At 43.0% G+C, this 12562-nt stretch overlaps 2 protein-coding genes across 6 annotated transcripts in view; one reads left to right on the top strand and one right to left on the bottom strand.

Moving 5' to 3' along the window:
- cep290 (centrosomal protein 290) overlaps positions 1–6020 on the top strand; it is a 29196-nt gene extending 23176 nt beyond the window's left edge. For 4 of the 5 annotated variants that reach the window (XM_047597400.1, XM_047597399.1, XM_047597398.1 and 1 more), the window contains 10 exons: positions 488–1183; positions 1439–1573; positions 2087–2173; positions 2359–2517; positions 2617–2739; positions 3467–3636; positions 3774–3915; positions 4373–4446; positions 4602–4696; positions 5379–6020. In XM_047597400.1, coding sequence (XP_047453356.1) covers positions 488–1183; positions 1439–1573; positions 2087–2173; positions 2359–2517; positions 2617–2739; positions 3467–3636; positions 3774–3915; positions 4373–4446; positions 4602–4696; positions 5379–5623 — 1926 coding nt within the window. In that variant the 3' untranslated portion in view covers positions 5624–6020. The remainder of the gene's footprint in view (positions 1–487; positions 1184–1438; positions 1574–2086; positions 2174–2358; positions 2518–2616; positions 2740–3466; positions 3637–3773; positions 3916–4372; positions 4447–4601; positions 4697–5378) is intronic. The other variant, XM_047597402.1, reaches the window with a different exon arrangement.
- Positions 6021–6078: 58 nt separating this feature from the next.
- Positions 6079–10718, bottom strand: c10h12orf29 (chromosome 10 C12orf29 homolog). Its single transcript, XM_047597406.1, has 7 exons — positions 10460–10718; positions 9495–9612; positions 9275–9370; positions 9026–9142; positions 8674–8871; positions 8315–8484; positions 6079–7182 (listed from the first exon to the last, which is right to left on the bottom strand). Exons 1-7 carry the CDS (start codon positions 10547–10549, stop codon positions 6997–6999), a joined length of 975 nt encoding a protein of 324 aa, XP_047453362.1. The 5' UTR covers positions 10550–10718; the 3' UTR covers positions 6079–6996.
- Between the last annotated feature and the right edge of the window lie 1844 nt (positions 10719–12562).

Below are 12562 nucleotides of genomic sequence, written 5' to 3'. Positions count from 1 at the left end.
TTAATTAAATGTATTTATTAAAAACAAAAATGCTTCCAGCTGTTAAAACTTGCAAGTGTCCCCCAGTTTTGGACTGAGGGGTTGAATTGAATTCAGAAAAAAACTGTTTTAATTCCTCATTTTGGTTATTTATAAAAACAAATTCACTTTCTTTAGATGCACTTTTGGCAGCGTTGGGAAGTGTTGGCAACAGCAACCTAACTGTCATCTGCTTTTGGTTGTTGGTTGGTTGGGTGGTGCAGTCCAATGAGCGTTTCTCACAACAGTTTATTTAAATGATTAGATTCTATGCTGATGTTATGGCAAATAAAATCTCTTTATGTTGTATGCTGTATATTTTATAGCAGCATTTGTGCTGTTTAAATACAAAAAGGGTCCTCACAGTGCAGTCAGAAGTACAGGTCAAAGGTGTTTGTCTCTGTATTCTTCATTCATCATTTGCTCTCTTTCTTCATGCGTCCTTCACTGGATTTAATTTCATGTGAAGGAGAAAAGCTTATCCTCCCAGGCTCTGAGGGGGATTTCTTCTCTTACTTTTGATGTTGAGGAGGGGTCATGCGATGGGAACGCAGCATCCCGTCCTGTGGAGTCCTCCAGCCGCTCCCCCAGACCTCAAGCTGCCGGGCGCAGAGTCGGCCATCAGAGGGAGCCAAAGAAAAGCCAGGCAGCCGGAAAAACACAAACCGGCTCTGTGGCAGCAGAGGATGTTTGCACCGAGCAGCGGCGACCGAGCCCCCGTGTGAGAAAATTCGCCGCGTATGGCAAAACAGATGTGACAGCAGAAGAACACGATGATGCCGATCGTTCTCGTGAAGATGAGAGACAAACGGCAGGAGCACGAGTTGCCTCTGGCTCTGAAGTTAAGGCGGCTGAAGAAAAGGGAGAACCACAGACCGCAAAGCCAGTGACAGGCAATGAAATGACTGAAACAGAGAACGAAGCATGTGCTGGCGACTTAGATGATGAAGATACAGTCGATGATGATATGGGGATAATGACGGGGAAGCCTCAAAAGCTCAAAGATGTAGAGGCTGAGACAAAGGAGGCAACAGAGGAAGATAACCTGGAACAACCAGAGCCAGATGTTGATTCTTCCGCCGCACTGAGCAAGCACACAGAGAGGTCAATGAGTAGAAAAGAGGATGATGGAAAACGTGGCAGCAGTTCTCTTAGATATCTGAAGGTACCTCAGACTTCTTTAGTTTAGCCAGGGTGGTAGTGCTGTGATAGATGTCAGGCAAATCCAGTGAGTAGTAAGTGGCTTCATAGTGTGTTGGTGCCCTCCCCCTGCTCTGGCACCGACATCAAGGTGTCCTTCGGTCGTGCATTAGTAGAAAAAGCACAAAGACGTTTTTTTAAAGCGGATATTTGCCTCCTCACCCTTTAATGTTAATGCTACCCTTTACTCTGGCTTAATCTGTCCTCTGCCATCCTCTAGACTTCAGGACGAGGCACCGGCACTCCATCACAGAGAGACCCCGACCTCCAAAAAGAAAACCTGAAGCTAGCCTCAGAGAACCTGGAGCTGCGTTTTCAGCTGGAGCAGGCCAACAGAGACCTACCGAGACTCAAGGTACACGCATCCCAAACCGAGAGAGGCTGGTTCTGTTGTTTGCCTATTCTAACACACTAATGTGTGGTTTATTGTGTTCGTTGTTGACCTTTAAAGGTGGTGATTTTGTTACACTCAGAGCCGAGCTAGCCTTTCAGCTAAGCCTGTCAGCCCCTAGTTATAGTTTCATGTAACTGTACATAACCTTCCAACGAGAGCTGCAGGTCTTCCTCTTGACTGAAGACACGTCTCATGTCCTACAGTTTGAGAAACAAAACATGCACAACAAACATAGAAATAATTAACTTTTGCTCTAATGAAAAGTGATTTACCCCCCCCACCCCACCACACACACACACACACACACACACACACTCACACACTGTCTCCACATCATGAGCTTTAATGCAAATGTTGCAAAAATGTGTTGAATCTCATTAACTTAAGAATCAATATATTGATTTGTACAAGAGCAATGTGCATCTTTGCCAAGAGGATGTTACATGATTCTATCTAGTCTCTTTTTTCCCACAGAATCAAGTTGCTGACCTTAAAGAGATGTGCAGTGCACTGAAAAAAGAAAAGGCAGAGATAGACAAAAAGCTGACGCAAATACGTGGAGTAAGTTGACCTATGCTCGTCTGTTTTCTCAACGCATGCGTGACTATTTTGCCAGAAATAACAGATCATAAAGCGCTATACATGACTACATATGAGGTAATAAAATCATTTTGACCTCAAATGCATCAAATCTCCTCTGATCTTCCTCCTGTCCAATACACGACTCTTAATGTGTTCCTGATCAGACTGGTCACAGTGGGAAAACCGTGCCTGAACTTGAGAAGACTATTGGGTTGATGAAGAAGGTGGTGGAGAGGGTACAGAGGGAGAATGAAACGCTGAAGAAATCCAGCACAAACCAAGACAGGGTCGCCACCTTGGAGCGGGAAAATGAAAAACTGAAGGTTCAGCATCACCTCGTCTCAAACACTACATCCACGTTGGACCAGTTTATGTTCTGTTTTCTGTTACTGAAGGTAACACTGTCCTGTTTTATCTTCTAGGCTGACTATGAGACCCTGAAGAGTGAAAGCGAAGCCAAGCTCAGCTCAACACTCGAGTCGAAAACCAAAGGACTGGAGAAAATAGTAATGGAAAACGAACGCCTACGCAAGGAGAATAGAAGGGTACCAACATTTATGACTTGATAAAGGTTAAGTGAAGAGCACTGCCAGTATTGTTTCCATTCCAATTCCAAATAAGTAGACTTTTACAATGTAAAGTAATCCCCTTAAAATCTAACCATTAACACATGTTATATTCTGAACACCTTTGCTAGATTCCCAAATAATCAGTAGAAGACCATCTCTCATAAATAAGACCAGAAAATGAGTTGTAAACGTTAAACAATGTTCTTGTTTATTCACCATATCCGTGGAAACATCACATGTTGTTGTGTTTGTTTTAGTTTATGTTCAGACGAGCTTCGCGTTTGGTTATTTTGGATGTTACATACATGTGCGGTTCAAAGACATTTTGTGTGAACTAATTTGGAGGCGGACGTCTTGACTTGGCACGGGTATGAGGCGCTGTGGGGGGAGCTGTGTGCAGGCGGTGATGTACATGCACACAGGCAGCTCTGTTAGGGGCGGCCGTGCAGTCGCATGTCTTACTCTCGACCACATCAAGCTCGCTCGGGCCTGTGTTCTCTCAAACACGACATTTTGGCTCCCCACACAGTGAAAACCTATATTTTCTATATTTCTATATTGAGTCATCTCTACACTTTCCAGAACTAGAAATTGCTAAACTCAAATACATATTTCACGTGTCCCATACTGCAGAGGAGCCCTGAATGCATGTTTTCGTCTCTATTAACTCACCACATCTGGTGTGTGTTTGACACTGGGACAGGAAATAGAGGCAGCTGAGAGGCTGAGGGTGACCAAGGCGAGTCTGAAAGTGACCAACGAGAAGCTTGAGACGGAGCTGGAGGAAACCAAGGAGAGGCTGCGGGCAGCTCTATCCAGACCCATCACAGAGGGAGCGGACAGTAAGACCTGGAGGTCCTCTGTGGTCACCAGGTAGCCAACTGGATTTCTTTCAATAAGTGCTGTTAAATAAAAGCTAAATCTCCATCAGAATGCATCCATCAGCAGAAACATTACACAGGAAGGTCATGAATAACTCACTCAACATACTGGTCGGCGTCAATCTGCAGAATGTTTGAGAACAAGATGAAAGAACTGGAGAAGGAGCTTACGCAGAAGACCTCCAGCCTCTCTGAACTCAAACAACAGCTGAAGGAAGTGGAAGAGCGTGAGGAGCGAGCTCAGACGAGCATCCGACAACTGGAAGATCAGGTACCCTCTGGTAACAGGAATCAGGAACACGCTAATTTACTGTTTAACTTGGGGAGAACATTTAACTTATTGCTGTGGGTTTTCCATCTCTGAGGGACTGGAATCTTTCAGATTTGTGTTTTTTCCTTTGGGTTTGTGTCAGAGACCAAAAGGCAGAAGGATTAACAGAGCTTCTCAAGTTACGAGCTTCAAACGATAGTGTGGCTTTGTTCAGTCATGCTTGACATTTAAAGAGGGGTTGTTACAGAAAATAAATGTCTCAACAAATTTACCTGTCAGGAGTGTCTGTGACTGGTTAATTGGCTTCGGTGCGTAAAATTGCCTATAGGAAGTCATCAAAGTTTGCCTTTAATGTTGTAGCACAGCTGCTTGTGACTAAAACATTCCAAACATCTTGAAGGATGCTGAATCAGTCGTTAAGCCAATAATTGCTGCTCTGCGGTTTCTAATTTCACAGGTTGAAATGTTGAAAGTGTTTCCTGCCGCTGCCAAGACTGATGCAGGACTCGCCAAGGAGTTCCAGGCAATCAAGTACGTTCAACTATGGGCACAGAGACGGTGATGATACATGTGTTGTGGCTTAAGTTCTCTGTCCCAGTGTTTTATTCTAATCTGGTCCAGTGTCTGGTCCTTGACCAGACGTCTAGATCTTTGGACTACGTTACTGACCTGTTGTTTATCGTAAGGCGGGTCAACGCTGAGCTGGAGAAGCAGAACGCAGAACTGAAACGGAGGATCAGCGAGTACACGGAGCGATACGGTGAGACGTCTTCTAAGCAGGGTGAGTACACAGATTTTTTCCAGCACTAGGCTGTTGGAAATATGGGAATTGTTGCATGAATGAATGAATGAATGGTCACATAAATTAGTAAGTTTACTCATCTTTTTGTAGTTTACCACTAAATAATAATCACTAGTTCCTCAAATAAACTTCAAATATGTTCATAGTAACATGTTTTAATATGAAATCTGTGAACGAAAACATTATTTCATATTTACACTGTTCACCCAAGTCCTAAGTAGAAAGGATGTATACTATGATCTTCCATATACACCGATCAGCCACTACATTAAAACCATTGCCCATCCTGTGACAATTCAATGTTCTGTTGGGAAACTTGTGGACCTGGTATTCATGTGGATGTTACCTAAACCAGACCAGACATCCCCACCCCATAGTAATGACACTCGTTGATGGCAGCAGCCATCCCCAGCAGGAAGCAGCCTGACACAGACACACAAAAAACAGTTCAGGAACAACTCAAAATTCACTAGATCCCAAACTGATCAAATATCTGTGGGGGAATGATCCACAGAGGCCCCTCAACCCATAGGACCCAAAGAGCCCCACTAACAACATGCTGTTGACGGGACACCCTCTGAAGGCCCATGTCCTACAAGGGACACCTACACAACAACTTAGTTGCTTTACTTATTTGAGTTGTCACTTGTGTGTTATTCAGATTATGGGAAACTTAAGAACCTTCTGCGGGCAGCTGAAACAGAGAAAACCAAACTCCAAACCGAGGTCACGAAGCTGAAGAAGGAGCTGGAGAACTTTGATCCAACGTTTTTTGAAGAGATCGAGGACTTGAAGTATAACTACAACTTGGAGGTGAAGAAGAACATCCTGCTGGAGGAGCAGCTGAAGAAGGTGTGCGATCGCTTTGGTGTGAAGCCTGAGATGGCCAGCGTGTCCATCAGTTAACTCAGGTCGCATGTGCCTTTTAGTGCATTGTTAAACCTACACTACCAGTCAGACGTTTGGACACACTGTCTCATTGAACTGAATGAGAAGGCGTGTCCAAACCTCGACTGGTAGTGTACATCTGGATGTGCTCTTATGGCTTCTAGTTTTTAATGCAGTTAGAAACCTTCCAATCACATTTCTAAATCTAATTTTGTAGAAGCTTTAGGACAAATCTTGTTCCCACAATATTCATTTTATTGTTAGTCTTTACCGTCACAGTACATTTTGTTTCTTCGAGGCAGCTGGTTTTTGTTTATATGTTAATATCAAGTTCTTGGTTTGGCACTGTAACTCATTTTGTAGCATATTTATATGATTCGTTGCATTTGCCAATAAAGCATCTTTTTTTGTTGTATAAAAATCTTTACGTTGTCATTATTTCATTCTCACTCAGCAATGGACCAGAAGTAACATACAGTGAATAAATAGATCACGTTTAATGATTTAAGTTGACAATAATGTCATGTTGGTCAGTCAGTTTTACATTAAAGCTGTACACATCTCTGCAGAACAAGAGTCTTCAGTCTTTAAAACACTCAGTGCTACAGGGTTCAAGCCCTTCACTACAGTGACTGCTCACTCATTAGACATTTTCAGACCAAACCGTTCTGGAGGTTCTCTGAATTGAGGGGAACTACCAACTGGGAAGTTCCTGCTCTGTACTCATCTTGTCAATAGGAATGCTAAAGTAGTAGTAGGCTTAAAGTCATTAATGTTTCTGATCGTTTTGTGTTGCTTAAAAGCTAACGGTTATATACATGGCTATTGTTTTACCAGTAATCATTCACATCACTCAAGGTTTCTCTCGTCGGGGAAAAACTCCTCCTCACTGTAGGAGCTTCGACACATCCTAAAACCAGTGTTTCCCCTAAGTCTACAGCTTTGTCGGTGAACTCCACCGTGCATGACACAAGGCAGAGGAGAAATGTAAGCATGTGATCATGCAGACAGAAATGACATGTCGTGTAAATAAGATAAATAACGTAAGGGCAGCAGGGTGCCCCCTAAAAATAGAAGGGAAAACGCTGAAAACCGACCAGTTTTCGGATCCTAAGTGCAGACACAACAAACTAAAAGCAGGAACTTTCTCCAGCAGTTCAAGGAACTGTGAAGATTCTTGTTGTCTAAAAGCGTTGTTCGTAAAGCCCACTGGTTAAGACTTTCAGCTAGTTACGCTTCAAATAGTTGCAGCCGTACTTCACTGGATTTCATGGAATAAATTAAGAGCGATAAACTGGAATTACTGGTGGAAACAGGTGGAACAGTGACGGATCCGTACGGGGCTACAGCTGGAGCTTCAGGAACAGGAACGTCATCTGCTTTGGCCAAGGTCACGGCTCAAACTGAATGTCCTGAAGCCGCCTGAAGACGTGTCCCTTAAGTGTGAAAAAGGACGTGAACAAGTCCGTGCTGTTGTTGTAAGCATCCGCTGTCCCATCAACTTGTATGACCACCGGCCTCTTACCGAGGCAGGTGTCTCCATCCGGCCACCTCAGTCCCAGGTGATGACGATGAACCTATGAACGCAACAGACACAGAAGAGGTCAGGGCCTGATCTTATACTACACTACTACCACTACACCAGATCCACATATACTGTATATAGGTAAACCTGTCAAGGAGCGAGTGGCAACAAGTCTTTTTTTTGGGTATGTTGTTTAAACGGTTACCAAACAAAGATCTATTTACTTTATCACTCAGCACCAACACATACAGTCATTAGCAACAGTCCTCACTTTTACTGCTGTTGTTAAGTAGGAGTTTGCTAGCTGATGTTTTTTTTCTCTTTCTGGCAAAGTAATAGTGCAGGTTGTCAATCAACTGCTGTCCACGGATTAGATTGGAGCTGTTGTGAAACCTTTGGTAGGAATATGTGTTGATGTTAAAGCCAAGGTGTAAGTATATAAGCTGAGAAGGACCCTAGAACCTTGTGTTCTACCTCTTTTTTAACCTATTTATTTTGTATGCTTAAGAGCTTAGTGTTCATGTTTTTGGTTAAACTGAGACTCGTAACATTTATTACCATTGTATAATTTGTATCATGTAACTGGAGGGAGAAAAATCAGTATGGACTCAGTAAAATCGTCAGCTAACATAGACTGTGCCCTTGCCACAGAAAAACTGGATGGCACCTGCTGTTACGTAACACTTTATAAAGGTGAGTTATAGCAATACTACCAATTTGATTTGCGGAGTACACTCAGATAAAGACTGCACCAAAACAACAACAAATGCAGAATGCTGTGTTTAAAAGAAGAGAAAGGTTTAATCGAGACAACGTCAACCCGAGCATATTCCAGAGATGGTTGCGGAGTTAGACCAGCACATTTCTGTGGTACAGAACACAGGTTTTCTACAAGCTACTGTCTCCTGGCTACATTAGCTTTGACAGTCCGATTAATTGGACTTCATATAGTCGCACATAATGATAAGTAAGATACGTATCGCCTTTATGAATCTCCAGGGGAGGAAATTTTCTTTATTTAAGACGGGATCAGCACTCGAGGGGCAAAATAAACCTGATTGAAACATTCCTAACAGCAACTTAACATTTTATGTGTTGAATAAAATATAGGTCTGAAATATCCTCACTTATAATCCTTTTCCTCCCTAGTCGTTCTCTCAAATTGTACTACAGAGTTACCCCACCTTGACGAGAGTCCCGTCGTTGCAGTGCCAGACGATGCCCTCGACTCGACCCTCTGGACTCTCCTGGAACCAGGAGCACAGCTGCAGGAAGTCCACGAGTGGTGGGTTTCTGATCCGCACACTTCCATGTGACACCAGGCAGTGGACAGGCCGCTTCTTACTGCCCAGTCCTGTTAGTGCAATGACACTCAACTTTAGTCTGAAAGGCTGGCAGCTAAGACACAAGTGGGATTAAAGTGTTTACCAGGACAACAGCTTGTGATGACAATTACATGACAATTACAAGCGCATGCTTGAGTCAGAGCAGCAATTTCTAACACTTTTCTTTTTCTTTAAATTGTCCTCCCTAGTGACATTACCATAAGGGTTTCCATTGACGTTGGTTCCGATGAGCTCCAGTGTTTGTTCCTGGAGCTCTGCCAGTGGGACTGCTGTGATTTCTAACATGTCTTCATCCTCGGAGCCAGGCCTCAGAACAAGAGCGGCACCGACTTCGTAATCCACCACAGAGGAGTGCCAGCAGTACTGCTTGTTGTCCTTCTCCACTGGAACCCAGCCTGGACGGTCACAAGAACAAAAAACAGTTATTGTACGCATTATTGTAACCAGAGAGCTTTAAAAATCCTCCACGGTACCTCTGACAATTTTACACTAAATCCAAACTCATTTTGTGTTATACATATATATATAAACCAGAATATTTCATAGAACCTGGGATATGTCCATGTTCGTCCGGCAGTGGATGGCCGTTGTGATATTTGACTCTGTGAGCTGGGATCCACATCTCTGGCACCGATTTAAAATCTTCCTCTACATTCCACACAAATCCTAGAAGAGAAGCCCGAAAAATCAAACTAGTTTGATCTCCCTGCGGAAATAAAACCTGTAAACCTGTGCGACTATTACAAAGTGAAAACATTTCAGACATACTCAGCAACACGGGCAGTGAAGCTAGAATACCTTTACAGCTCCTGAGAGAGTGCTGGTGCTTCTTAAACCTCTTCTCTGCCTGCTTGTTGGGTTTCCTGTCAAGTCGAGCCCAGAGGTAAGGCTGGCCTGAAGAGTTGAGAGAAATAATACCATTTCTCCTGGCTGTCCAGCAGGTAGATCATCATTTTACACAATAAAGCACATATTAATGTCTGAGAAGAGGAGGGTGGCCGGTTAGGATGTAACTCACCTTTATAAAGTGTTACGTAACAGCAGGTGCCATCCAGTTTTTCTGTGGCAAGGGCACAGTCTATGTTAGCCTCCAGAGCCACAGGGTTCACATGATCGGTGGCAACAACCTGAAATTGCTGAAGACAGGCAGACATGTCTGATCAGGGACAACTGAAAAACGCATTAATAATGGAAAGCGTACGCGAGACATTCCTGTGTGAAACAGTGAGTCATGAAAGAGGCAAATATGCAGAAAAAGTATTGCTTGGAGCTGTGAATCCGTTTTTTCAAATCTATCCGATGGAGGTCAACATGCAGTCAGGGGAGGTTCTCAGTTCAAGTAAAACAAGGTCAGAAAAACAGTACGTCGGGAACGTTAGGAAGACCAACGCAACAGTTTGGGACATTCTCAGAAAAAATGAACATGGGTCAGCCAGCTGGCTAAGGTCAACCTGTACCAGAATGACAGGAAGTAGAAATTCACTAGCTACAACAATATTAGGTCAGGAAGACCCAGATAAAAAATCCAGAATACGGTTCTTTGGTGAGGTTTTAGAATATTCAGACAGTCACTGAATGACAAGGAATCTGGACAAAGTATCAAAAATGAGCACGTTATTCACCGATTGGGTTCATTTGTCCAATACGTATAAGAAACTGAAAAGAGGGCTGTGTATTTTTTGTGTTGGATGTGAACAAAGTAAAGCTGAGTCAACAGATTTTGAGCATCAGTTTCGTGCCATCCCTCTAAATGAAACTGAGGGCTGAGGGTGTGAGGAGGATCCAGCAGACAGGGGGGAGGGTGGCCCCACGCATGCTACGGCACCAAGCTAACGACACAGAGTCATGCTCCTGAAAGCGTAACCAGGCGATTGACTAAAACGGACGTGTTATTTACTGAGCTAACTTGACGCCGGCCTCGCTGGTGATGCCGTATGCTGTTAGAAATGCTGCCGTGTCGTGCTGTCCGGTTGCAGCGCTCACCTGACAATCTCGTTTTCTGGACTGTTCCTCCCTCACGTCGGTCACAAACACACACGGTATCTTCTGCTGCACGGACCCCAGACGTCGCATTTTTGTGTGTGTATTTTCTAAAAGCCTAAACCCTGATTCGACGTTTATAACTGCCACTGAGCACAGCAGGTATTAATACGTGATGTAAGCTTCATTTGAAAAAGAATATGCGACGTGTTTATCGCATGGACATGGGAAAAACGTGACGTCCATGTTTTTGTTTTTCTTCTTCTCTGCTTTAATTCGGTTTGCAAACCCAGTGACTCCTTAGCGCCACCGTGGTGGGAGGGTGGAACATCACTAATTTTATTACAGCAAAGGTATGGCGATGTTAGCACACCATGATTATCGTGTGATTATCGACTATCGTGCAAGCTGAAATAGCGGGTAATGCGATTGACTGTAAATTACCAACAGATTTGAAAAGCAGCCAAGACATATGTTTTTACTGACCCCCCCCCCCCCCCCCCCCCACCCCCCCCAAAAAAAAATCGAAGTAAATGGATCGCCACATTATGTAGAAACTGAAATCCAGACACAGATGGTGTTGTGGTTCATAATTTAGTGTCAAATAATATTTATTTATATTAATAAATATTAATTTATGCTGTATTTATTTGATGAAGTCATACCTTAAGTTACTTCTTTAGTTCGAGAGGTCTGTCAGATAACTTCGTCGATGTTGTTTTGGTGTAGTTATGACTGACAATTTCGATTCCAACAATATATAATAATACATAATAACAATAAAACAATAAAAAATATTTGTGATCACTCCTCGTCATCCTTTCAACGCTACTGTATTGTATGGCTAACGCTACTTTTCAGTAAAGCTCTCAGCATTAGCATCTTTTATTTAGCTACACTTATCATGACTGAAATTAACTAAAACTAACTTAAACTGAGGCTAATCAACCTTTCCAAGTCTAGTCCAATTGTCCTTAATTTGATCTGATAATCCACATTTTCCCCAATCTAGCTGTATTTACTGCTATGTTTCACCACGTTTTTGCCGCTCAGTAGGATGTGGCCCTGAGAACAATAGAACAGTAGTAAAAAGGCAGTAGAAACCTTGGAACACAAGAACCAACTTTTCCCAAAACCTTTTAAGATCATTCCTGTAGATCACTATAAATCGATAGTTTGATATGCGGTCGTCTCGAGGATAAACACGTTCCCAGTGTTAAAAGAAAAAAAGTGATCCTGAGAATGACACGGGTGATTCATCAGAAAAAACCAGGCCTTATCAGAAATGCCAGTACATTTCAATCTCTTTTGATGGTCTGCTGAAATTCTGGAGTGACCTCCCTTTTCGCACCAAAAAGAAAAAAAATGTTACCGCTATCTCTACTTCTGAGAGGGAGGTGTTGTTCTGTTTTTGCAACCAGTCCCCTCTGAAGTTCCTCTGAGGAGGAAAACTTTGTGAACGTCCTGAACTATTGGTCTGAAATATTTTCCTTTGGTGGTGCAGTAGGCTCTTTGTCTGTTTTTATGACTAATGATAATAAAATTGTGCCTGTTCTGTCCCAACGCATTTTAAAAGATCTCCTTGAGACCATACACATCTGCTTATGTTTCAACCCTTTTGAAGAACCAGACCGACAACTTCATCAGTTTTAGAATTCCCATCTTCACTGATGAGTGCAGTCACATGAAGTATTTTCAGTGCATCGAATCATTTGCCCTCATATCGTTGTCCTTTCCTTCCATGTCCAGAAAACCCAGAATCTCTAAAACAGTATTTAGTAGTCTTGAACATCATGTGTTTTTTCTCCTGTGTTGAATACTCCCCTTGGTCTGATTTTATGTTGACTGGTAGTACTGGTGGATTACTGTGAACGTGGCTTCCCTTCAGGAACACATCCTGTGCACTTGAATTACCAGGACACAAGACTTCAGTCACTCACCTTGTCTACAATACAACTGAAAACATATTTATCAGTCTGTCGATCAGAACGTCCGTGTGTGGGCTGATGATGACTGGATCTGTAGACAGGGTTTTTTTCGTTGGGATGTTTGAACAAGGCTCCGATCACCAGTCTGTGTTACAACACACAGAACAATGAGCTATTC

The sequence above is a fragment of the Mugil cephalus genome, chromosome 10 (genome assembly GCF_022458985.1).
Source record: "Mugil cephalus isolate CIBA_MC_2020 chromosome 10, CIBA_Mcephalus_1.1, whole genome shotgun sequence".
Taxonomy (NCBI): domain Eukaryota; kingdom Metazoa; phylum Chordata; class Actinopteri; order Mugiliformes; family Mugilidae; genus Mugil; species Mugil cephalus.
The sequence above is the reverse complement of the archived record's forward strand: the minus strand, read 5'-3'. Positions and strand labels throughout refer to the sequence as shown.

What these genes read in the sequence shown, in the direction of transcription:
- c10h12orf29 (XM_047597406.1), bottom strand. Translation starts at nt 10,549, where the DNA reads ATGCGACGTCTGGGGTCCGTGCAGCAGAAGATACCGTGTGTGTTTGTG. An exon ending in CGAACATGGACATATCCCAG is followed by an intron (nt 8,872 to 9,025) that starts GTTCTATGAAAT and finishes GTGACCGTCCAG; the next exon opens with GCTGGGTTCCAGTGGAGAAG. An exon ending in CGTCAATGGAAACCCTTATG is followed by an intron (nt 8,485 to 8,673) that starts GTAATGTCACTA and finishes TTGCACTAACAG; the next exon opens with GACTGGGCAGTAAGAAGCGG.